Here is a 26,539-nt window from a genome sequence, read left to right as displayed (position 1 = left end):
AAATACACACACACATATACAATGTGATATATATATATACACACACATATACAATGTGATGTGTATATACACACATACCTATATAATGTGATATATATATACACACACATATATGATGTGATATATATATATACACATATATACAATGTGATATGTATACACACACACTCATATACAATGTGATATACATACACACACACTTACAATGTTATATATATACCCACACATATAATGTGATATATATATACACACACACATAATGTGATATATATATAACACAACATATAATGGGATATACATATATATACATACACACACATATAATGTAATATATATACACACACATACACATAATTAATGTGATATATATACACACATATATATAATGTGATATATATACATATACATATAATGTGATATATATATATACATACACGTATAATGTGTATATATATATATAACACAATGTATCTAACATGATATATATATACATACGCACACATATATAACATAATATATATCTATACACACGTACATGTAATTAATGTGATATAATATATATGCACACATATATATAATGTGATATATATACACACATATGTGATATATATATAACATACACACATATGTGATATATATAACATACACACATATAATGTGATATATATATACACACACAAATATATATTGTGAGATATATCTACACACACATACATAATGTGACACATATATATACACACACATATATAACGTGATATATATATAAAACACACATGTAACGCGATATATATACACACACTAATAATGTGATATACATATAACACATGCACATATATGTGAGGTATATATATATATATACACACACACATAATACGATATATACACACATATAATGCAATATATATATATACACATACATATATTATGTGACATATATATACATAACACACATATAATGATATCTATATACACATACATATATAATGCGATATATATACACACAGACACGTATATGTGATATATATATATATCACATATAATGTGATATATATACATATACATACACATATAATGTGATATATATACATATACACACATATAATGTGATACATATACATACACACACATATATAATGTGATATAGATCTACACACACACACACACACACACACACACACACACACACACAATGCAGTATTATTCAGCCGTAATAAAGAAGGAAATCCTCCCAGTGTGGCAACACGGATGGGCCCTGAGGGCATCACACTAAGTGAAATAAGACAGAGAAAGACGACCTCACTTAGATGTGGAATCTGAAACAAAACACTGAACTCACAGACACAGAGAGTGGACCGGTGGCCGCCAGAGGTGGGGGTGAGGGATGGTGAAAGGGGTCAAAAGGTGCCAACTGCCAGTTAGGAGAGATAAATAAGTCCTGGGGATGTAACGCACGGCACGACGACTATAGTTAACAATACCGTGTTGTACATTTGAGGGTTGTTACTGAGTAGATCTTGCAAGTTATCATCTATCATCCTAAGAAAAAATATTTGTAGCTGTGAGGGGACAGATGATAAGCAGGTGTGCTGTGGTGATCATTCCGGGAACAAACACCGAATGCTGCACACCTGAAACCGATACAACGTTCCATGCCAACTGTATCTCAAATAAAAAAAATCTCAGACGCTTGAATCGCTCCTTGCCGTTACCTGGTGTGGTGCGATCCACCCAGAGAGACCTTCTCCCACCGGTGGCCTCCCCGCTCCTTACAGAGATTCTCGGTGGAGGCGTTTTCCAACGTGGGCGGCGCGGCGGGCTGCTGTCCCCGGACGCTCCCGGCAACCCTGCCGCGTGTGGGCGTGGGGCCTGCTGCACCACCGCCTTCCAGTGGAGCGCACGGGTCCAAGTTCCACACTGGGGACCAAGGGGTGGAGTGCGTTAATTACGCACTAATTAGGCACCGACTCTCTTACCTTGTCGGGGATGCTGTCCCTGTCCAGGTTGATCAGTTTTTTTTAGGAAACCGGTTTGAGAAAGAAGCAACTTCGCCGAGGCCCAGTTGGGTTTCTTCTGCAGAAGAATGCACACAGCGTTCATGACCATCAGCACGAGGGAGGGAGGCCGCGTGTACACCCTGCAGCGGGCGGGAAACCACGAGGTCAGTACGCACAGATACCGAACAGGCACGGTCGTGTGATTTCACCCTCGGGGATCTTTAAACAGGGGGGCCTGTTGAATGTGGGTATCTTTGCTCTAGGAAGACGAAATGATAAAACCTGAACATGCAGAACAGTGAGGGAGAGGGCAGTTCTTGTCATTGTGAAAGCACTCAAGGCACAGTTCCTTAGAGTCGGAGCCCTCCCGTTCCGTCCCAGCGTCGATGTGCTAGTGACGACGTGACGAGACCAGCACACCCCTCCCCTCAAATGTGTCGTCTGACTTCTCTTCATCCTGATCTCGGGCTCCTATCGTAAAGTCACGGAAACAACACCGTGCGGGAGGGGGCGTCTCTCGGGTGGTTAATGATGTGATTACCGCAACACCGGAGGCCGCCTCTCGCTGTGTCCTAGTCCGAGTAGCGGGAAGGCGACACTCTGGAGAGCCAGGGGTCAGGGTAACAGTCACAAGAAGCGAGTTTCGCTGAAAAGCCACCAGGTGTGGTTGCTATGCGACAGCCTTTGGGACTCGGGAACAAAAGGGCAGGTCCCCCCGTGGTAATGGGTCTCCCCCGCACGAAGCCATACACACTTCCCAAAAGAAGGCAGGCAACGAAGCCAGCTTTACGAGTGCAACACTGTCTGCAGGGGTCACCGGGAAGGCCGCCCCGCCTTAAATTTCATCATTAGAGATTCATTCATTTAGATTCACCTTTGTTCTTTTACAGTCTCCTTTTAAAATGCAGATATTTTTCAGGACTGACTAAGCCATTAACACTGTGTTTAGAACTAATTTATCAGATTGCTTTTCTGGGATTCTCAGTATGGCTTTTTTGAAATAAGGAGAATGATCATAACAGAGGAACTAGCGAGAGAGAGGACAAGGTCCACAGAGGAGAAATGAGAGCTCCCAAAACAAGCTTTTCCTCAGTTTTGCCTGCGTTTGGCTTTCTTTTTTTTTTTTTTAAGTTTATTTATTTATTTACTTTGAGGGAGAGAGACAGCCAGTGAGCACGAGCAGGGAAGGGGCCAAGAGAGAGGGAGAGAGAATCCTGAGGAGGCTCTGCGTTGACCGATGCAGGATTGAACTCACGAACCGCGAGATCACGACCTGAGCTGAAATCAAGAGTCGGTCACTCAGCCCAGGAGTCCCTCCTCTTTTTAAAGCAACATCACAGGAATGTAGTCAAATTGAGATGAAATGTATTATCTCTAAAATTTAATGTAAATTAAAGGGAAAACAGATTGACTTGACTACGGTTCCTGCCTACGTATCACCTTCCGGAAACACATGCCCGATTCCAAGTGAGACCTACTGACACTGACAATCTGCTTTAGAGGCTCATACTGCTCCAATCTGCACTTCTCCTATCTCCTCCTAGCGGTAACGTTGCTAGCTGGCAAAGGACCGTGCTGTCACCGGGCCGTTGTTTGCACTCAGATGCTGGGAACGGCCGTGAGGAAGGAGAACGGACTGGACTGGTCTCCGCTGGGCGCCTCTGCTGCACTTCCTCAGAGCAGCAACAATGATCGTGTCATAAGGCTCCCCCATTATCTGGCACTGGGGTCGAAGACATGTGCCTTAGCAACGTCACAAGGGAGAATCCTAGACAGACAAACACCGCCCCCCACCCCGTCCCCCGCAAGACACAAGGAAGGAACCCCGGGGGAGGGAGTTTGTCTGAGCTACTGGGGGGGGGGGCGCTGGGTCCAAGGACACCTGTCAGCATTGAAGTGGCTTAGCACCTGCCTCACGCCAGACTCCATTCTGAGCACTTCACACGTTTCCACTCATCCAACCTGTGATCCCCGCTGCACAAGAGGGAAACCGAGGCCCAGAGAGGCCCCACAGGTAGAAAGCGGCAAAGCCAGGGTCCCAACCCAGGAGGCCTGGCACTGGAGCCGTGGGCTCAGCCCCCTTCACACCCTGCGCTCAGGAGCCAACTGGAAATCGAGCTGGGCTCTCCTGGGAATCTGCCGGAGAAAAGCCAAGAGAACAGGACTTCTGGGACAAAGTCGGGAGGTACAGGGCGGGTGACGCTGGGGAGGCCCGGGCGCGGCTCCCGTCCCATGCCGACTCCGGCCACCCCCTCGCGCTCACAGGCCACAGCCATCATGGCGTCAGCAGCTCCTGAAACCCAGGAAGCACATTTGTGCTTTTGGACTTTGGCGCTTTCCATCTCTCCTGCTTAGAACATTCCTCCTGCAGACACCTGTCCGGTTCACGTACAAACCTCACGAGGTCCTCTGCTTCCCGGACGCCTCGTCGGATGCTGAGAACGTCTGCGGGATGACCGCGTGAGGACGCGTTCCCGTGAGTGAGGCCAGAAAGGACAACGATCAAAAACGTCTTCTGTTCCTGTCGTCTGTCTCTGCGTCCGACTGTCGCTATGGGACCAGCCTCCCAGCCCATGGCGCACACTCTCCTCCCCATAGAGTCACGCTGATTAAAGACTGCTTCTTTGTCGTCTTCTCTTCTTGTCCCCAGAGTTACTAATGTTGTGAATATCATGGTGGATTTGCTCACTCCTGCATCTTTATTTTTAAAAAATTTTTTTTTTCAACATTTATTTATTTTTGGGACAGAGAGAGACAGAGCATGAACGGGGGAGGGGCAGAGAGAGAGGGAGACACAGAATCGGAAACAGGCTCCAGGCTCTGAGCCATCAGCTCAGAGCCCGACGCGGGGCTCAAACTCGCGGACTGCGAGATCGTGACCTGGCTGAAGTCGGATGCTTAACCGACTGTGCGTGCCACCCAGGCGCCCCGCACTCCTGCATCTTTAATTGAAATACTACTTTTCCTGGGGCGCCTGGGGGGCTCAGGAGGTTGAGTGTCCAACTTTGGCTCAGGTCATGATCTTGCGGTTCGTGGGTTCAAGCCCTGTGGTCAAGGCTCTGTGCTGACGGCTCAGAGCCTGGAGCCTGCTTCAGATTCTGTGTTTCCCTCTCTCTCTCTGACCCTCCCCTGCTCACGTGTGCGTTCTCTCTCTCTCTCTCTCTCTCTCTCTCAGAAGTAAATAAACATTAAAAAAAGTTTTGCAATACATGTCCTACTTTTCTATAAATAATAGAAAACGGAACACATCTGAGAGGTGATGGCAAAGTCTTGCCTGCTGGGCTGCGGAGCTCCAGTCTGGGGTGTCTCACCCAAAGATCTGAACTAGACACACAGGTCAGGTTCTGGACCTCGGAGCATCTCATTTCTCCTGGTATGTTCCTACGCATTGGTCCTTCCTGGCTTCCCGCGCAGTAGGCGCCTGGGCTCGGGCACAGGGCGGTGGGTCCCGGGGGGGGCTGCAGCACCAGGCGCGTGTCCCTGCGTCCCTGCAGCCCGTGGGCACAGGCAGCGGCCCCACAACCGCTGTCACCCCACCTGTGGGACCCCACGTCACCCCGCGTCAGGGGTTTCTGGAACCGCCATGGCTTCCGCCTGCACACCTGGGCACACGGTGCTGCGCCGGTCCCGGGGGCACATCTCACGTTCTGAGACTGGCGTTTGGTTCACAGCCAGAAGCCCATCACGCAGTTTACCTGGCAGTTTTCTTTCTTGAGGCTCCAAAAAATGCCAACGCGCCTGCCTCTGATGGCACCAGACACGGAGAAGGTGCGGCAGGTGACGAACAGAGCGAAGAACTTAAAGTAGCCAAGACGGGCAAAAGGGGCTCAATTTGAAAATGTCTGAATACAGACTCATAACTTTACCACGCGGTTAGGCTTCAGTTTGAGCTTTTCCAACTCAGAACAAACGAGGTGCATTACCTTAGCTCGGTGATGTCGGCTTTATCCAGGGTGCTCAGGGCCACGGTGGCCTTGTCCAGAGCTGGCAGCACACTCCTTATCTCTCTGGCGGTTCTCTGCAATAGTCAGAAGCCCCCGAGGCCGTGTGAACGCACAGGGTTTATACACCGTGCACGGTCACCTCTCTGTCTAATTCCGTTATTGCAAAAGCCGTCTCAAGTCAGAACGACTTCCAGATACTTCTGCCGTCCCCCGCCCCAGCTTTCCTGGTCGTGTGACACTGCGGTGCTGGGGCCAGGGGTCCTGTTGTAAGATACATTCGTACGACAGAGCTCGGTGGGTAGTGGCAGAGAAACGAGGCTGGCGACATCTGCATCCAGAACCCGGGTTTTCTGTGGAAAGTCCTTCTGTTGACCAGGAAGTGGGGGGTCAGGTTCTCACAGACACCTACTCAAAGCGGAAGTTCACGCCTTCGCAACGACTCCAGATAATGCAGGGCACACTATTCCAAACCTGCCATTCGTGTTCCGCTTTTCTGGAAGGGAGGCTACGCAAAAAGAATTCATCAGAATTTCTAAGTTTTGGGGAATAGTGACTGCATTTAAAAAATTGTTTTGGGATATCTCAGTGAACCGTGAAAAATTACAGGTTCCTCACACAGACATATGTGAAAAGTGCCTTATTTTATAATTTAAAATTTTTACTTACAAATAAATACTGAAGGCAAAAATTTGTGGACCGTAACACGAAAGGGATTAAGTGTTAAAATCCATACAGATTATGTGGAGAGAGGAGGAAATGCGATGACAATTTTCAGGTCATACCAAAAGCCATAATTTATTAAGAGGAAACAATACATTTAGGACAGAGGTAATGATCTGCCTCTTGTCTGCTTAATAATCCAATTCATAAACAAGAATGTGTCATGTGATCACACTGGAAAAATTCAAGGTTCTGGCTGAGTGTGCAAGAAATACTGACATGAGTGAAAACACGAATATCAGAAAACAACGGAAGACACTGGTGGAAAATTGGTAATGAATGCTTTCCATTCACTCGACATCTAAAATTACTCACCGCCCAAGAAACCTTGAAATGCCAGTTTGCCTACAGCCATCGAGAGTGACGTTAAAAATATTCATGGTGTTATCAGTGACATTATGAAATTGACGGAAAACGCCTTAAACCAGCAAAAACGAAAACCGCACTTTTGTGAACTGCGCTGGCCACCCCATGGGAACGATAGCCCTGATTTTCACACGAGGACACGTTCAGCCCGCAGTGGGAAAATGCAGGGGGGAGGCGTTACCGGGCATCTAAGGCAGATAATCAACAACATTACCATGTTATTTTTCTAGATTTTGTGACGTTTGTAGTAACCGTCAGCTTTTAAAAATTTTGTATTTCATTTGATGTTTTAATTATGTAAATAAATACTTTTATGTTAATTGTGAACTGGTATATTTTAGATTTCTAAAAAATATGCCCCCAAAGCCGTGTGAGCTTCAGGCCCCCGCACAACCTGGACTGGTCCCTGAAGCCCACACCCTGTGATGGGGGCACAAAACAGGAACCGCAGAACAAAACATGAACTCTTCTGTATCCATTTTCTTTCGGCCGGAAGCTAAAGACTGAAATCAGGCCAGCAGGGCCCGCGGGCCGCCCACGGGGGACTCTGGCGACCCGAGGGAGGGGAGAGGCCCACCGCTGGGAGGGCTGGCAGGGGTGGCCCACCATTTAGGACGTGTGCTTGTGTGCACGCAAGGAAGGGCATTTGTCTCTTAGGCCATCGAGTGTGAAGCAAGCCAGCCCTCCAAAACGAACAGGGTCCTAGAAGGCTCCCGAGAGGAGCGGTGGGCTTGGGGACGTGAACCCGGAGGCAGGAGGGGGCAGAGAGAGGGGGCGGCCGCTCCCTGCTTGTCCCGGCCATGAGCTTCCCCCCCCCTCTCCTCAGCCATGGCCTAACGTGAACACGACGCTGATCGAATCAGGCCCGACGCGGAGCCAGCCGTCACGTCTGTAAGTCCCCTCGGGGACCGTCTGAGGTGTGTGTCCGCATCCACTCTGCTCACGCGAACCCGCCGTGGGGGCTGACTGTGCTGTGACGTCTGCTAGCGATAGGAGCTCGTGCGTGTCATTTACAAATAAGTCACTGCACACAGATCGCAGGGGACCGGCTTACGTGTAGCTTTTGGACGGATGGAGTTGATGGAGGAAGAAACCGCCGGCCATGGAAGACGTGAGAGGCTCACCCTTCATGCCCTCCGAGCAGGTGCGCCCGAGCAGCCCAGGGGGGCAGCTGGCCGACAGCTGCACCGAGCAGAATTCCTGCCGGGCTCCACCGGAGGGCTCGGAGGGCTCGGCCAGTGAAACGGGGTTTAAGGACCGGTTACACGTGTAACTGGTGACAACGGGTGCCTGGGGCGGCTCGGTCCCCGCAGGCGCCCCTCTCGAGGCCACGTGTGTCTGTGATGTGGCTCAGGGGGACTTCCCGCTGTGGTGACCCCGAGAGCCGGGCTGTCTCTGTCTCTGCCTGGGGAGGCAGCTTTCTGGGGGACAGGGATCCTGCGTCTCTGTGCTCCCAGTTCCGTCTACAATAAATCCTTGTGGGGCTAAGAATTAAAAGCATCCGTACTTGAGCACAATAGATTTAACAGCAGTCAACCCACCTTCACGTTTTGGGGTTGGGGGATAATTTTGCAAACCTCCAAGTGATTGTCATGGATTGTATTTTAGTCTTACCTGAGCACATTCTTCCACAATCCTGACTTCTTCTGCCATAATTTCTTCATCTTGTTGAACCAGCATCTGAACTTTCTCAACTACTTGTGAATCTCTCCACAGTCTTTCCATCAGGGCTTCCTTTTCCTAATGAAACACACAGTTCTTTGGAAGATGAATTTTCAGAGACATGGCATCTCTTTTTTGAAGAGAAATTCGTTTAAAGAAAAATCCACAGCTCATTTAATTACTATAAATGTATCAAATCAGCCTAATCTATTTGGTTAACAGACGAAACCAGAGAGGATGACACAGCCAAGATCATTCTCTTGCGATGCATGTCAAGAGTGGTAAGTATGATTCGTGTTTTAATTTATTATTATTATTATTGTTACTATTTATTTTCTATTTTTTAAAGTAGACTTCACACCCAGCATGGAGCCCAATGATGGGCCTTGAACTCATGACCCTGAGATCGAGACCTGAGTTGAGATCACGAGTCCGATGCTTAGGGACACCTGGGGGGCCCCGTCGGTTAAGCGTCCGACGTCGACTCAGGTCACGATCTTGCGCTTCGTGAGTTCGAGCTCCGTGTCGGGCTCTGTGCTGACGGCTCAGAGCCTGGAACCTGCTTTGGATTCTGTGTCTCCCCGTCTCTCTACCCCTCCTCCACTTACACTCTGTCTCGCTCTCTCTCACACACACACACACACAAGTCAGATACTTAACCGACTGAGCCATCCAGGCAGTGTGAGAAGCATGATTTTAGAGCACCCTGCAGGTTGCAATTACTACAGCATAGTTTGGGTTGATTTAACTAAGAATGACAGAATTTTCCTGTGTGAGCTTTTATAATTAGTTATATGCCTGCTATCACACTTAATTAGAAAATACAACGATGTTACTATTTTGCTATCATTGTTATTGCTTTGCTCATTTTACGATAAGAAAGTTGAGCCCAAGAGGCCACGCAGCCACGTGCTAACACAGCAGGGCTCTGATCCGTCTCTGCCAAGCGCGAGGGCTCGGCTTCCCAGCCTGTCATACTCAACTATAAAGTATTCAAAAGAGGTTTCACACCAGACGCACCTTTGTTTTTTGTTCTATCTGAGGGCCAAGAATCAAGAGCTCCTCCCGTGTTTCTGTAACCAGAGCGCTGGCTTCCAGGATCTTGGACAGGCCCATGTGCAAACGACTCCTGCGGGGAAGAGAGGGTTCAGAAGGTGTGAGACACAATGAGACGTTAGCGAAGCAGGACCTTCTGTGCCCACGTGCCGTCATCGTGAAGGTGCCGACTCCCTGCGGCAGCCTCCGAACGCCTTACCTCTTGGGCTTTTGTCTTTCCCCCTTGGGAAGGTAGATTCCGGCTCATTCTTTTGTATTTGTGTCTCTTTTTTCTTTTACAAATAAAAGCACCAATTTATTTATTTATTTATTAAAAAAAATTTGTTTTAAACGTTTATTTATTTTTGAGAGAGAGAGAGAGGGAAACAGCACGAGCAGGGGAGGGGCAGAGAGAGAGGGAGACATAGAATCCAAAGCAGGCTCCAGGCTCTGAGCTGTCAGCACAGAGCCCGACGCGGGGCTCGAACTCACAAATGGTGAGATCATGTCCTGAGCCGAAGTCACTTAACCGACTGAGCCCCCCAGGTGCCCCTAAAAGCACCAATTTAAAAAAGATACGCGTTTCTGATTTGGCCTCAAAGTCTTACCTCTTTGCTTGCATTTCCTTCTGGCGTGACCTCAAAATGTGAGCAAATGTATCCATGAATCGCAAGTAGCTGTTGGGAGTGACGTAATTACGCCGTCCGGTTTTCTGAAAGTATTTTGTGTTCAAGTCTTTTATGCTTTTGTGGATTTGGACACACGTCGAGGTGAGTTTTTCCTTTAAGTGCTGCAAAATAATAATTTTCAAGAATTTATGCATCAAGAAAGGGGAAATTGAACATGCTGAGTAACTTGAAAGAGTATCATTCTGGGGTGCGGGGCAGTTGATAAAGAGCCTGGGTGAAGGGGACCAAGAAAATAGAAGTTTTAGGGGTTTGGATGGTGTCAGGAGTGGACAAGGCAACAATATGGCCAGTGACTAATGACTCGTTGCACCGGGCCTGACCCGCATTTCTGCTACAGCCATCCAAGGGTTTACGGAGCCGTCATCATGGCCAAGGTTCACGGTGACTGACTGACTGATTAACATCTCCTATCGTCCTTTCCTAAAGTGGGTTATCAAATGCACAAGACTCAATTTCACTTCCTTGAGTGAAGTAAAGCTGTGACAACGTAAGGCCTCAAAGGATATACTGATATGCTGGGTGGGAAAAGCAGAGGAGAAAGAACGCCCGGGGGTAAGTTTCAGGGAGAATTCTGTCTGGGACACAAGCTGGCGCCCACCCCGGCCCACGGGGGTCTAGCCGTTCCCTGGTCAGCTTCCCCCCAGCCGGCTCTGTACAGACTCTCCCCCCCAGCCTTTCACTCCTTGGATGCTTGGCTAGTAAGGCCGCAAGCCCTTTTCTGGGTGCCGCACCGAGTTTCGGGGTGTATGCTTTTACAGCTTCCTTTGTTATCAAAGGTTGGGTAAAGAACCTTCCTTACTGCGGCTCATGAACTCTGAGCAAATGTGGTTTGCTGCACACAAGCCAGAGGCGTTTCCGGGGGACACACAGAAGGCTGCGGCCACCTCACCACGGCATCTGGCACAACTTCTCCCCGTCAAGGACACCTGCTGGTCTCCTCGGGGCACAGTAGCGGGAGACCCAGGCAGGGAGGAGTCTGGGCGTCTTTGAAATCGGATGGACCAGGGGGCAAAAGACACGGGAGCTGATAGAGTCAAGACAACCGCTTGACGTATTTCAAATTTTTGTCCACCTAGGATTCACTGCTGTTCCGGACATGATTCTGCCAGACGCCGTCAACAGCCTGGAACTTCCCTCGTGTCAGGTCTTTAAAGGAGGCTGTGCTTACCTCCCTGCTGCCTAAGTCCACCTTCTCTCTTAGGAAAGAATCGGCCACAGCGAGGAGGGCATCCTCTGGCCACTCCCCGTACCAGTCCACCGTGCAGGCGGTGACCACGGAAGGGCGCAGTTGGCACTGCCGGCGGAAGCTGGGTCCTGTGGGACTCACGGTCACAAAGACGTGAAGATTTTTATGTATTCTCTGCAAATTAAAAACACAAGTCATTAACGTGGAAGCCACTGCTTTGGAAAAAACACCGCGATGGAAGTTCCATTTGGAACTCGTTTCCGTTCTTTACCCGACGGGCGGAGAGGAGACCGAGGGCCTCCCAGAGCGGGGAGCTCTTGTGGGGAAGCGGGTGGTGCTGGAGGTGGGGGGGCCCGGAGCGCCCCTTGTACAACTCGGACCCTGGGGGGTGTGGCGCTCAAGTTCTGCTCCACAGGGACCTTAGGTCAGATGCGGCGCAGTGGGGGGGGGGGTGGCGTCTGCTGCCCTCTTTCTCTGGGGTGCGGGCATTCGGGACGCTCAGAAAGTCAAGGGGACAAGTGGGCAGATGATGGAACGCTGAAAGGCACAGAGAGAACAGACAGGGGGGCATCCCTCAACTCCCACAGCAGAAGGATCGGAGCCCCCACGCTCCTGTAGGTCTTTGGCAAAGCGCTAGTTTCCGTGAAATCTCCCTGCCTCTTCCCTCCAGAAGGCCTTGCGGCGCGGCTGCTTTTCCTGGCTTCTTGCCAGGCCGGTGTGCGCACAGAGTCTCCCTCGTTTCCGGGTGTCACTTGAAAGGAACCCACGTTACCGAAAGCAGCTGTGGTCAATCAGCGTTCAACGCACAGTCCCGTGTGTACAAAGCGATGGTGTGCTTGCGTGTGAAGGAACCTATGTGCCCCAGAAGCGTGCTAAGGCTGGAAGAGTGACGTGTGTAAGATTCTTTCTCTGCCTTTTCGTCTTTCAAAAACGTAGAAAAGCAAATTAAACCACTCGGCGCAAAATACAACACAGAAATGTTTAAATCAAAAACAAAATGACCTCTCTTGCTTTACATCCCCAAATTCCTACTTGAGGATAGTCAGTGTTCACAGTTTAAAGTATAACTTTGCTGTTATGATTATTGGAAGACACTTCAAATCATTTTTGGAAGTGGAATTGTGGCATGAAATACACATGTAAGTAATTAAACAAACAATTGCAACTGATTTCTAACTGGGATTCTTGGTCTGTTTTTTTACTTCTGGTGTGCACTATTCTCTACACTCCAAATGAGAATTTCTTTGCTGTTTTTACTGATCATAATCTATATACACCAATTTGGTAACAAGGCACCGGAGTGCCACCAGTGATCAGAAAAATTGCTCTTTCTTTCTGCCATAGCATTTAAAAAATATAACTCGGGGCACCTGGGTGGCTCAGTCGGTTAAGTGTCTGACTCTTTGGCTCAGGTCATGATCTCATGGTTTGTGCGTTTGAGCTCACATTGGGCTCTTTGCTGACAGCACAGAGAATGCTTGGAATTCTCTCTCTCACTGCCCCTCCTCCGCTCACACTTGCTCTCTCTCAAAAAAATAAATAAATAAAATAAAAATATAACTCAACGTAAACATCCATTCATATGACATTGTCTCTTAATTGTGGATCCCATTCCTGGAATTTTCTGCATCTTCTCCTTGTGCCGGATCACTAACTGTCCACTGAGAATGGAAGACGGCCCAGTTCAATTTTCGGATGACTCCATTATAGACAGAAACGGATCCCAGAAACAAGTCGGCCTGTGGTCCTTCCCCTGTGAACACCTGGTCTGGGCGGTCACATCTGTCTCCACTGAGCCGCTGGTCAGTCATCGCGCCTTTAAGACACAGAAAGCTTAGCTCGTTGGTCTGGACTCTGTCTCCCTCCCACCCAGTCCTTTGCCGACCCCGCTGCTGAGCTCCTTCTGACTATCACCTGCCCTCTCTGGATTACTCCTCCTGTGCCACTTCCAGGGCTGTCAAAGGGACGAAAGGACGAAAGGACTCTTGGATCCTGCCCTTCCCAGGATCTTATTTCTCTTTTTTATCTTATTTTTCTTTAGAAAAAAATTCTCATGTTTATTTATTTATTTTGAGAAAGAGAGAGAGCACGAGCAGGGGAAGGGCAGAGAGAGAGGATCCCCAGCAGATTCCGCCCTGTCAGCGCAGAGCCTGATGCAGGGCTCGAACCCACGAACCGTGAGATCATGACCTGCGCTGAGATCCAGAGTCAGACGCTGAACCGACCGAGCCCCCCAGGCATCCCCTCATTCTCTCATCATTGCCTCTCACTGTTACCATTTTTTTTAGCCCCTGATCACCGGGCAGGCCCAGATCCTTGCTAATCTTGGCATTCCTAAGAGTGTGATGTGTGTGGTCTATGTGTGGGGATGTTTGAGTGACCCATTAGTTATAGCTTGAAAACTCATTTATCCCTTCCTGAGAGGATTAAAAAAAAGAAAAAAAAGGCTCATTAAAGACCTAAAAAAAATTATCCAACTTGGAAACCACGTACAGAATATTACATGTGTCTACTTTTTTTTTTTTTTTTACATGTGTCTACTTTTAATGTAAGTGGTAATTTGCTGAAGCGAACCCACAAGAGCGCACCTTCTGGAAGAGTCCGAGTAAAGACTGCCTGTCGTCAACAGAACCAGACGGCTCAGCAAAGGATCGGATCTGTAGCGCGACGGAGCCCAGCTCGTCATCTTCAAACAAGTCAAGGGTTTTCTGCGAGTTGAGAACGCTGTCCAAATCTTCCAAAAATGACTCCTTAGGTGAAACGGATATTCAATCAGGAGTGATTCCATTCTTAACACACCAACTGAGACGGCCAAAGTATTTAAGGACAATCAGGGATTTTTTTTTTTTTTTTTTTGAAAGCTAAACTTCTCTTAAACCATCCAATGTCTTTTTTGTCTGAGTAAAGTAAGCGTCGTCCCGTTCATTCACTGGAACAGGAGAGAGACGTGTGCGGTACTGAGGGCATGCAAACGCCGTGCCACTGGGACCAGACTCATGGCAGGGGTGGGGGGCGGTACGAGCGGCGTGGGGACCTGGCTCCAGACGGCTCATGGAGACCACCACACACGCACGGGCTACAAGCAACACGGCGGCAGGGTTCCAGATCCAGCGAGAGAGGGGCCAGGGGACAAAGGGCAGTGAAAGAAACTCTACGAGAGGAGTTCTTACTGAAAAGTACGAGCATTTTCATTTTAAGAATAAATCCAAGCGTATTTAAAAAAACATGCATTTCTACCACCTCAGGCTCCTCAGGCTCCTGTGTGTTTCAGCCCCGGCGGGGGTGGGGGAGGGCAGCCAGCTGGCGGGCAGGGGCCAGCGGGGCCAGGATTGACGCGGGGCTACCGGATTTCCTGTCGCTCCCGGGACTCGGCTTATGAAACACACCGATTTCCCACTGGTAGTTTTAGCTACTCTGTGGTGTCGCGGCCTCGGCATCTATTCTGTCCCACCGAGCAGCTTGCGGGGACCCTGATGGTACGCCAGCCGCTCACGCAGTGGCCGGCAGAGTGACAAGCAGGAACGAGCTCCTGGTAGGTCTTCCCCGCCCCCCGGGGTCCCCGTACCGAGTGCACGCCTTAGATAGGATCCCCGTGGGGCGCACTGAAACGCTGTTTTTTTTTTTAATTTTTTTTTAACGTTTATTTATTTTTGGGACAGAGAGAGACAGAGCATGAATGGGGAGAGGCAGAGAGAGAGGGAGGCAAAGAATCCGAAGCAGGCTCCAGGCTCTGAGCTGTCAGCCCAGAGCCTGACACGGGGCTCGAACTCACGGACCGTGAGATCATGACCTGAGCTGAAGTCGGACGCTTAACCGACTGCGCCACCCAGGCGCCCCGTAAATTTAATTTTTAATTTTTTTTTTCAACGTTTATTTTTGGGACAGAGAGAGACAGAGCATGAACGGGCGAGGGGCAGAGAGAGAGGGAGACACAGAATCGGAAACAGGCTCCAGGCTCTGAGCCATCAGCCCAGAGCCCGACGCGGGGCTTGAACTCACGGACCGCGAGATCGTGACCTGGCTGAAGTCGGAGGCTTAACCGACTGAGCCACCCAGGCGCCCCAAAACACTGCTCTTTAGATTTGAGCGGACAGATCTGGCCCCGACCCGGGAACCCCGAGTCACTCCACTCACAGACCCCGATGAAGGCACACGCCCCGGGTCCTGCCTCTCTGCCCGCACCCCACCTTGACCTCCCCGCACGGTCCCTCGAGGCAGGCCGCGTGCTTCTTGCAGGACCCGTGAGTTAGAAACTTCTCTATTTCAGCGTCTCTTGTCATCTTCTGCGGAACTGTGGCTCACCATCCCCCTGGGCTCCACTTAACGAATGTTAATTTAACAGGGTCATGACACTATTTTGGGGATTCACGTGGAAAGCAATGATGCGGCCAGGAGAAACCTGGAGAGTGTGGAGACGAGATGCAATGACCTTGAAGTCCTGGGTAAGATGGGTCCATCTCAGCTTTGACCTGATAGTGGTCTTCTGAAAAATGATTTCTTGAATTAAACAGCAGGCCCCTGGCATGAGACAGGACATCCTCTGAAATCCAGAAGTGCCTGGAAGAAACCTCAAGCAGAGGAAGAGGGCGGGGTATCTAGAGGAAGGGGTGCCTGGGTGGCTAAGCTGGTTGATCACCGACTCTTGGTTTTGGCTCAGGTCACGATCTCACGGATCATGTGTTCGAGCCCCACTTTGCGCTCTGTGCTGACCACGTGGAGCCTGCTTGGGATTCTCTTTCTCTCTGCCCCTCCCCCACTCACCCTGTCTCTGTCTCAAAAAACAAAAACAAAAACAAAACTTAAAAAATAAAAAATTTGGGAGAGGGAAGACATATAATTAAGGCAGAAAACTGGACACTATGGAGAACAGCAGATACAACATAGCACTCACTCGGATTTACCCTCAAAATACCACATGAAGGAAAAACAAAACTCTAGGGACAGAGGCTCAGGATTAGAGAAGAAACAAGAGGAAAGTGAAACAACACTCATAAGTGTATGAGTCTGGATCATAGATCATAAACAATGTTGCCTTTAAATGTCGCCACAAAGAAGTAACTACAACCTGAGCCGGATTCCCCAATTCCGTGGAGGCCGTGGAAAGGCATGGTTTACACCGAGCAACGGATTAAAAAGTAGCTGGGTGATTAGCAACGGATTAAAAAAGTAGCTGGGTCCTCCCCCGTTCATGCTCTGCTCTCTCTATCCCAAAAATAAATAAACGTTGAAAAAAAAAAAAAAAAGTAGCTGGGTGATTAGCATTTTTTTGTTTGCTTGTTTTGCTTACCTGTAAACAAAGCATCTCCTGCAAGGAAAGTGCTAAATTCGACGGTGAAATTAGCACAGGACGCTGTGCCCCAGAGTAGACAGCGGATTCAGATGATAGCGTTTTTTGTTTTGTGTCTTTGTGTTTTTTTTCCCAAAACCCAGACTAGAAAACAAGTTCAGCTACACAGACAAATTACTCGCAACGAAAATTATATTTCGTTGATTACAGCAAAAATTATAAAGACGGAAAATGCTTCTGTCGTAGGGCTCATGCAAAACCACGTGCAGTGTGGGTTCCCAACCAGGGCCTCTGTGGGCTGTGCGTGGGGAAGGGCAGAATCATGAACAACACAGCAGGGACCGGCCAGATTTTCTTTCCGGATATTAAATGGGCGGGGGAGCCACTTACACAGCAAACGTCAGCAAATAACAAAGATCAAAGGTACTTACCTGCTTTAGGTTTATGTTAGCCACTATCAAAGCGGTGGGGCTCCCTTCTAATCCTGCTTGGATAACCCCCCTTTTGAGGGCTTCTTTGAACTCCACATGGGCCTGACTGTGAGCTGAGGGCACGGGGGACAGCTTGCATTCCATCAGGTGACACGCCAGGGTCGCACACGCTTCCTTCCCACACCCGTCTACTCCAATCTTTGGAAGAAGAACAATCCAACGTGAGATTCCTATGGACGCCCTGGGAATCTTTCAATCTTTCACCGTTTCCCAAGTCTGTGCACCAAAAATTCACACAGTGAAAGTACCTATTTTTATAACCTTTCTGGGAAACACATTAAACATAGCTAAAGCATTGATCAGAGTTCTGTAAGGTGTTCACACACATTCAGTATTTTCTTCTTTGCTCTTTATGGTCTCTTGAAATGTATGAGACGCCTTCACTGTAAAGATAACCCCATCTGGAAAAATGGCATCGACAGGTTTACAAAATCATTGTTATTGCCAATATTTGATTTCTCATTTATAAGAATTGAAGTAGGTCTTTTATTCTGAGTAGTAAAAACTTAAGTGCTCTTTGGTAATCATGACAAAGTGTTACCTTTATTACCAAAGTATTAGCTCTACTGGGGTATAATTTACAGACCACCGGCTTTCATACGTACCATTTGATAATTCTTATTAAAATCACAGAGTTATGCAACTGTTACCACAGTCCATGTTTTAAAAAAAAGTTTATTGATTTATTTTGAGAGAAGGCGAGAGCCACAGCATGAGCAGGGGAGAGGCAGGGAGAGAGGAAGACAGAGAATCCCAAGCAGGCTCCAGGCTCCATGCTGTCAGCGCGAAGCCCAACGTGGGGACCCGAACCCATGAACCATGAGATCATGACCTAAGCTGAAATCAAGAGTCGTATGCTTAACCGACTGAGCCCTCCAGGCGCCCCTACCACAGTCCATGTTTAGAAAGATACCCCAAGGCCTGTCTATAGTGTTCATCCTGGCATCAGTCCCAGGCAACCATTAACATGCTCCTGTCTCTACAGATTCGCAGTGTTTGGATGTTTCCTACAAACTGAATCATAAACATGAAGCCTTTTGCACATCACTCAGCAGGATGGTGTGTAGTTCCTGTGTGTTAGTAGTTTGCTCCTTTTTACTGCTACATAGTATCCTGTTGGATGGGATAGACCACGTTTTGTTTATGCATCATCTACTGATGGATGTTCCGAGAGTTTCCGTTTTGTGGCCGCTATAATAATGCTCCCGTGATCCTTTCTGTGCAAGTCGTTGAGAGAACGTTTGTTTTACTTTCTTTTGCGTAGATATGGAGGAACGGAACCACTCAGTCAAAGGGTAAATCTGGGTTCACTTCAGAAGAAATGCTCAAACTGTTTTACATCAGCAATGTATCCGAGGTCCAGTTTATCCACATCCTGGTCAACACTGGCTACTGACCATCTTTTTGACGACAGTCATTCAAGTAGATGTGTGGTGACATCTCAGTGTGGTTTCAAGTTGCGTTTCCCTGAGGATTAATGATGTTGACTATTTTTTTTGCATGCTTACTAGCATTCATGCATCTTCTCTACTGAATTATCTAGTTAAATCTCTTGTCCATTAAAAAAAAGTAAGTTTTTTAAAAAAAAATTTTAGGAGGGTTTTGATTTACAATAAAATTGCCAAGATACAAAAGATAATTGTCATATACCCGACATCCAGTTTCCCCTACGAACATCTAACTAGTAGGATGCATTTGTTACCACTAATGAAACAATACTGATACATAATTATTAACTAGATCCATACATTATTTGGCGTTCCGTCGTTTTCCCTTAACGTCCCCTTCTGGGTCAGGGTCCTATCAAGGACACCACATCACATTTAGTAGTTAAATCTCCATAGGTTCCTCTGGCCTATGACGGTTTCAGACTTTTCGTTTTTGTTTGTTTGGTTTTGATGACCTGGGCAGTTTTGAAGAGTGCTGGTCAGGCGTCGTGGTTGGGACCTTCTTGGTGTTTTCCTTGTGACCACACTAGGGGTACGTGCTTTGGGGTGGGAAGACCACAGTGATAAAGTGCCGTTTACCAACATGATTCATCACCGTCGATGCTGACCTTGGCCACCTAGATAATGTTGTGTGTGTCAGGCTTCTCCACTGTGAAGTTACTGCTTTTCCCCCTTTCCACTCTGCACCCTTTGGGGGAAAGTCACTGATAGCAGCTCACAGTCAAGGAGGGGGTAGTTATGCTCCAACTCCTTGCGGGCAGATATCTGCATACATTATTTAGAATTCTGTATGGGAGATGTGTCTCTTTCCCCCACTTGTTTATCCAATCATGTTTTTACATGCATGGACTCATGGAGATTTATCATTTGAGTTATAACCAATGCTACTTTGTTTTGTTGTTTTGGGGTACGGCCACCGGGAGATCTCTGAGTTGGCTCCTTTTATCCCTCTGACATACTCCTGTCACTGAGAGTCTTTTGAAGCACTTCCTTTCTGGCCCTACAAGTCAAGACATTCCATGCTCATACGGTGCCTCTCATGCCAGCCCTCAGTAAGCCATTTTCCCCAGGAGCCCTGGCCCTTTTATTGAAGGATGGCATCAGAAACCAAGACCTGGGTGCTGGGTGTGCCTGTGTTCCTGCTGCACGTTTCCAGCTTCTCTCGGCTGATACAACGAGGACACTTGCGGTCGTATGCCAACCTTGTGCACGCACACTTTCCCGTAAGTACGTCTGTATGTAACCATCCATGTTAAATCCAATGTGAGTTCGACTGAGGTCTTCACCTCTCATCCGTCACTCCACGGATCACTGTCGCCTCTTCCGCTGGCTCGTCTTAACTGCCTACTCCCGTAGTGAGAACACTGGCTGCCCCGCGTGCCATCCTTTACCTAACTGTTCAGCTGTGACACGTACGTACGTACATATGGTGGCATCAGAAGTTAACCGTCCTCCCACGGACACCACTCCATCAGCTCCAGATCAGTGCTCACGAGCGGTTTCCTCCACCTTTGGTCTTACAGACGCCACTCATTTCCAGAGTTCCTCAGGTCACTTCCTTTCCCCCCCACCCTCTTCGGGGAGCCCGCTGCACCTTTGGCAACAGTCTGATCGTCCTGTCACGTTCTGCACTCCATCCCGGGACCCCCGACCGCCTAAATGACTTTTTGAAAGTTTTATACATCAAGGTTCTCTCTTTGGCCTGGACACACACGTTCCTGTTCCTCCTTACAGCATCGTACAGAATAGCCGCTCCTCTCCGACAGCAGGTGTCTCACCCTCCCTTCTCTCTGCAAGCCCGTGCCGACCCCCAATCATGTGTCATCTCTATGGTTTGCTGCTTCCAGAATGTCACAGGGCTGGAATCACACGGTGTGTAGGATTTCCAGACTGACTTATTTCACTCAGCAACAAGCCTTTACGATTTGCCCATGTCTTTCTGCGGCTTGATTATTTCATTTCTTCAGGTCTTTGGATAATATTCCATTGTACTCCACTTCATCTCTTATTGAAGGACGTTTTGGTTGTGTCAGGTTTAGAATGAAGTCACTATCATCACGCATGGAAAGGTTTTTGTGAGGATATAAGTTTTCAAATATGTTGGGAGCGTGACTGCTAGACTATGGGGTGAGGCTACGTTTAGTTTTGTAAACACCCACCAACTTATCTTTCAAAGTGACTGTGCCATTTTGCCTTCCCACCAGCGAAAAAACAGAGTATCCTTGCTAGCAATTCCTACTATGTTTTTTTTAATTTTTAATGTTTTATTAGAGAGACAGCGTGCGCAGAAAGGAGGGGCAGAGAAAGAGGGAGACACATAATTGGAAGCAGGCTCCAGGCTCTGTCAGCACAGAGCCTGATGTGGGGCTTGAACTCACCAACTGTGAGATCATGACCTGAGATGAAGTCGGGCTCTTAACCGACTGAACCAGGTGTCCCTTGGACTATTTTTAATCAGGTAGTTCATCCTTAGGATTTTCTAGAAACAGGATCATGTGGATTGTGAATAAAGACAGTTTTACTTCTTATAAGTACCTGGATGCCTTTTTCCCCCTTTTTCTTGTCTAACCGCATTGGCTGAAGCACCAGTGTATGGCTGAGTAGAAATTGTGAGAGACAACATCCTTGCTTTGTTCCCGGTCTGAGGGAAAAACATTCTTTCACCAGTAAGCATAAGGCTAACTACAAGTTTTTCACAGATGCCTTTTATAGGTTGGTGAAGCTCCCTTCTGTTTCTTTTTGCTGAGAGTTTAAAATGATCATAAATGGCGTTGGATTCTATCAAACACATTTTCTGCACAGACACTCCTGTGGTTTTTGCCGTGTCGTATTAATACGATTCACCGCAGCACCGCTTTCTGGATATTAATGCAGACACGCGTTCCTGGGAGAAGTCTCACTTGGCCACCGCGGAGGATACCTAGCATGTTGCTGCATTTGGTTCACGGATTCCTTGTTCAGGAAATTTACAACTCTATTCGCAAGAGATCTTGGTCTGTAGTGTTCTCTTGCCTTGATGTGTCTGTCTGGTTTTGGTATCGGGCGATACTGGCCTCGTGGGTGGGTTGTGATCTGTTCCCTCCTCTATTCTCTGGAAGAGTTTGTAAGGATTCATTTAATTGTTTCTTAAATGTTGGACAGATTTTTCCAGGGAAGCCGTTTGGCCCTGGGCTTTTCTTCATGGGAAGTTTTCAAATTCCCAGTTAAATCTCGTTGTGGAGGTCTATTCAGACTTCTGGTTTCCTTAGTTCAATCATCTGTGTCTTCCCAGCAAGTGTCCGTTTCCTCTGGGCCATCCGATGTGCAGGCAGACAGGTGTTCACAATATTCTTGTAGAACCTTTATTTCTTTAATGTTGGTAGTTTCGTCCTCTCCTTAATTCCTGGTTTCAATAATTTTAACAATGGACTTTTCTTTCTCTTTTTTTCTTGGTTTGTCAATTTTGTTGATCTTTTCAAAGAGCAAACCTTTGGTTTCATTGATATTCTCTATTGTGCTTCTGTTCTCTACTTTCTTCTCTCATCTTTATTGGTTCTTCCTTTCTGCTTGCGCTGGGTTTTCTTTCCTTCTTGTAGTTTCCTAATGTGGAAGGTTGAGATTTTTCTTCTTTTTAAAAATATCGGCATTGATAGCTGTAAATCTCCCTCCAAGCACCGCTCTATGTATCTTGTGTTTTTATCCATCTCAAAGTATTTTCTAATATCTCTTGTGATTTCTGCTTTGACTCATAGGGATATGTTGTTAAAATTTCACATGCTTGTGAACATGTCAAGTTTCTTTCTGTTACTGATTTCTGCTTTAATTCTATTGTGGTTAGAGGACCTACTTCGAATGACTTCAATCCTTTTAACTTTGAGGCCTGTGTTAGAGCCTGGCGGGTGGTCTATGCTGGAGAATGTTCCAGTGAGCTTCAGAAGGACATGTACTTTGCTGCTGCTAGATGGGGTCTTCTATATATGTCAACTAGGTCAAGTTGTTTTACAATATCATCGATGTGTTTACGTCCTCGCTGATTTTTATCTAGCAGCTCTACCAGTTATTGAGAGTGGGGACATTGAGTCTCCAATCATTGCTGTTGAAATGCTGATTTCTCTCTCTTTGCTGCTGTCTGTTTGGCGTCACATATTTTGGGCTTAGTCGTTAGGGGTGTGTGTGTGTGTGTGTGTGTGTGTGTGTGTGTGTGTTTATAACTGTTATATCTTTCTGGTGATTGATCCTTTTATCATAACAGCATCTTTCTTTTCCCTCAGAACACTTTTTTTCCCTGAAAAGCGTATTTTGTCTGATATTAGTATCACCACTCCAACTCTCTTGTGGGAATTGTTGGCATGACTTATCTTTCTCCATCTTTCCACGTTCAACCATTCTGTGTCTTTGAATCTAAAGTGCAACTCTTGTTGATGGCGTATGCTTGGAGTTTGTCCTTTTACAAATGCTTCCTACAATCTCTGTCTTTTTATGGGAACATTTCATGGATTTATATTTAATGTTATGATTGATATGATTTGATTTACGTCTGCCATTTTGCTGTTTTTTACATGTCTTGTGTCTTTTTCCCTTTTGTTTCTCCTTTACTACCTTCTTTTAGCGTTAACTCAATATTTTCTAGAGTTCTATTTTAATTCATTTGTTGTTTTTTATAATGTATTTTTTGAGTTTTTTTTCATGGTTTGTCTAGGAATTATGCTGGATATTTTATCTACTCCAGATTAATACTGGCTTAATTCCAGTAAAACATAGAAAGTTTGCTTCAGTATAACTCCATTTGCTCCTTCCTCTTTTGTGCTATTATTATAGATACTAAATATTTATGTCATAAGCCTAACAATTTTATAATTATTGTTTTATGTACCCGTGTTTAAAAGCAGTTAAAAGAAATATATATTTGTACTGTCTGTGTTAGGCAGGATAATACCCTTGCAACCCTCGCCCTCACCCCCAAATATGTCCCTAGAACCTGTGAATGGATTACCTTATATGGCAAAAAGACATTGCCAGTGTGATTAAAATTAACGACCTTGAAACGGGGAGATGATTTCGGATAATCTGGTTGGACCCAGTCTAAATATATGAGTCCTTAAAAACAGGGAACCTCTCCTAGCTGTGGTCAGATGGAGAGACAGAGGGAGAGGTGTGACAGCTGAAGGGTCCGAAAGATGCCATGTTGCCGGTTTTGGAGACAGGAGCCATGAGCCAAGGTGGGAGGGCAGCCTCTAGAAGCTTATTTTCTGGCTCTGGTAGTTCGGCGACACAATGCAGCTGAACTAAGTAACGCTTACTTTTAACAAGTCATGTAGGATTTGTTGTTTACTTTACCTATTCAACTAAGCTCATTTGAATTAACGAATATATATCTTGTGTATTTTTAAATCTGTTTTAAATGTTCTTCGTCAAGTCATCACACTCCTTCCAGCTGCCTCTTCTTGCTGAAGCCTCAGGCTGGGTCAGCTTTCAGTCATGTTGCTGTTTTTTGTTTTTGTTTTGTTTTTAATGCCAGCTGTGACTTTTTGGTTTTATTTTTATTTTTTAAAAATAAAAATGTTTAGGGGCGCCTGGGGGGCTCAGTCGGTGAAGCGTCCGACTTCGGCTCAGGTCACGATCTCGTGGTCTGTGAGTTCGAGCCCCGCGTCGGGCTCTGTGCTGACAGCTCAGAGCCTGGAGCCTGCTTGGGATTCTGTCTCTCCCTCTCTCTCTGCCCCATCCCCACTCATGCTCTGTCTCTCTCTGTCTTAAAAATAAATTTAAAAAATTTAAAAAAACATTTATTTATTTATTGACAGAGAGAGAGAGAGAGTGTGAGTGGGGGAGGGGGGCAGGGTGGGGGGAAGAGAGAGAATCCCAAGCAGGTTCCATGCTGTCAGCACAGAGCCCAATGCAGGGCTCAATCCCACAACTGTGAGATCATGACCTGAGCTGAAATCAAGAGTTGCACACTCAACTGACTGGGCCATCCAGGCGCCCCCATATTACTGTTTTACACAAGTGAACCCTAGTGCTAGCTTGACCCAGGGCAAAGATCTATTGATGGTGTTAAACTGGGAAAAGTAGACACAGGATCAGAGAGGAAACAGGGACTTGCCAGGCTTTCCCTTGTATTTTAACAGGGCCTCTGATACGATGATAGCGCCGTGAGAAAGCATCGTTAAGGAGGCAAGCTTCCAGCTGAGTGTTATGTTTTAAAATATTGTTCTGAATGCAATCTCAGGAATTTTAGAATTGAGAACTTTTGGTAAACTTACTTGTTATTAGGAAAGAAAGAGTCACTTTGTGGTAAAAGAAGCAAACGGAGACTATGTACCATTTGGGAGTAGAAAAATAACGTGCTGATAGTGGAAATAAGACAGAGGAAATCATCGCTGTTAGAGCTTCTGTTCCAAATGTGGAGACATAATAAGTAAGTGACAAATTAAATAGATCAGATCAGATAGCGCTAAGGACTAGGAAGTGGAATCAAGGGACGAGTGACAGGGACTGCGGGAGGCAAGCAGCTGCAGGAGCCCAGGGGAGGTGGGAGCGGCCCGGGCAGGGTGGCGACAGCGGAGATGCGTACAAGAGAGCAGACTTGGAATACATCTCAGAAGTCGCATCGCCAGGACATACTGATGACCGAGGGTGGGGTGTGACGGAGACGCCTCAAGAATGAGGGGTTCCTGGCTTTCTGGCCAGAGCAGATCTACGCGGGTGCCGTTTATGAGGTGAGAAAGGCTAGTAAAGGGAGCGTTTTGGTGGAGAAAGTACTGGCTTTCGTGTTTTTACTTCAATTCAATTTTTCAAATTTTAACTCCTTTTAATTAGTCTTGCACACATCTGTTTAAAGAAAGCTCTAGCACTTCTGGGAAAAGAATGGTGTTAAGCAAATAGTTACAATAGTATGAAATAGATAAGTAATAGTCATGAACGGTAGCTTAAATGTTCACGAATAACATGATTCGTGTAATTGGCCGAATATGTTGGACTTCACTGAGCCTCCTGAAAGCTTTCCTCTAGTCCAGTTACTTGGGGATTTGTCCAAAAATCTAACTCCCACTTGCTTTCGTGAGAGGTAGAACTTTGTGTGAAGACTCAGTGTTTCTAAGTCAATCTTCCAGTAAGTACACTGTTCTCAAGTTCCACCTGCACAGAGGCTGCACTAGTGCTGGGGACATGTGACAGACGGTGACAGTGCCATCACCTGCCTTCCCAAACCAAGCATTTTTCTTTGTGGATACATGTCTTATGCAAACCCTAGAGAGGAAAATGGTCTTGCCGCGGGGCTCGATGGCTGCAAGCTTCCACTGGTACAAAGTTGGCATAAATAGGACTTCTGTAAGCGGGGTAGATTTTATCAGACCTCCTCAATGTTTCACTCTGCGAGCTTAAAAATATCTGAGCAATTTAATCCCTACCAGTAACATGTGACTCCCCCGGCTGCCGGAGGACCCTGGCCGCTCTTGCGATGTGTTCTATGGCTTCCTTGAAGAACACCATGGAACGAGAAGTCTGGGAGAGGAAAGGGGACAAGAAAACTGCTTGGAGGCACAGGCAAACCACGTGTTCACTGCAGCTGTACATACAGGGACCAGGAGTGAGACTCAATATTCTCCAATCCTGTCAACTGGGTCACACGTGTGGAAGGGAAACGTGTGTGTGATGAGGCCTGTCCCTACGTCAGTGTTCCTGTGGGCATGCCGGGGGGGATATCGATAGGTGCTGGAGGGAGGAGGAGGGGGAGGAGGGG

At 47.1% G+C, this 26,539-nt stretch overlaps 2 protein-coding genes across 2 annotated transcripts in view; both read right to left on the bottom strand.

Moving 5' to 3' along the window:
• Nucleotides 1–8,758, bottom strand: part of LOC116737838 (dynein heavy chain 14, axonemal-like) — a 45,005-nt gene extending 36,247 nt beyond the window's left edge. The window contains exons 1-3 of the mRNA XM_032591730.1: nucleotides 8,639–8,758; nucleotides 5,918–6,012; nucleotides 1,974–2,134 (exon numbers count right to left, since the gene is read on the bottom strand). The gene's annotated coding sequence lies outside the window, so the exon portion shown is untranslated. The remainder of the gene's footprint in view (nucleotides 1–1,973; nucleotides 2,135–5,917; nucleotides 6,013–8,638) is intronic.
• Nucleotides 1,767–26,295, bottom strand: LOC116737861 (dynein heavy chain 14, axonemal-like). Its single transcript, XM_032591867.1, has 13 exons — nucleotides 26,208–26,295; nucleotides 17,315–17,512; nucleotides 14,185–14,346; nucleotides 11,579–11,770; nucleotides 10,330–10,511; nucleotides 9,707–9,815; nucleotides 8,149–8,254; nucleotides 6,222–6,343; nucleotides 5,918–6,012; nucleotides 5,380–5,531; nucleotides 4,184–4,287; nucleotides 2,536–2,594; nucleotides 1,767–1,914 (listed from the first exon to the last, which is right to left on the bottom strand). Exons 1-13 carry the CDS (start codon nucleotides 26,214–26,216, stop codon nucleotides 1,767–1,769), a joined length of 1,638 nt encoding a protein of 545 aa, XP_032447758.1. The 5' UTR covers nucleotides 26,217–26,295.
• Between the last annotated feature and the right edge of the window lie 244 nt (nucleotides 26,296–26,539).

Source organism: Lynx canadensis, chromosome F1 (assembly GCF_007474595.2).
Source record: "Lynx canadensis isolate LIC74 chromosome F1, mLynCan4.pri.v2, whole genome shotgun sequence".
In the NCBI taxonomy this organism is placed as follows: Eukaryota; Metazoa; Chordata; class Mammalia; order Carnivora; family Felidae; genus Lynx; species Lynx canadensis.
This window is presented reverse-complemented; position numbering and strand designations above follow the sequence as displayed.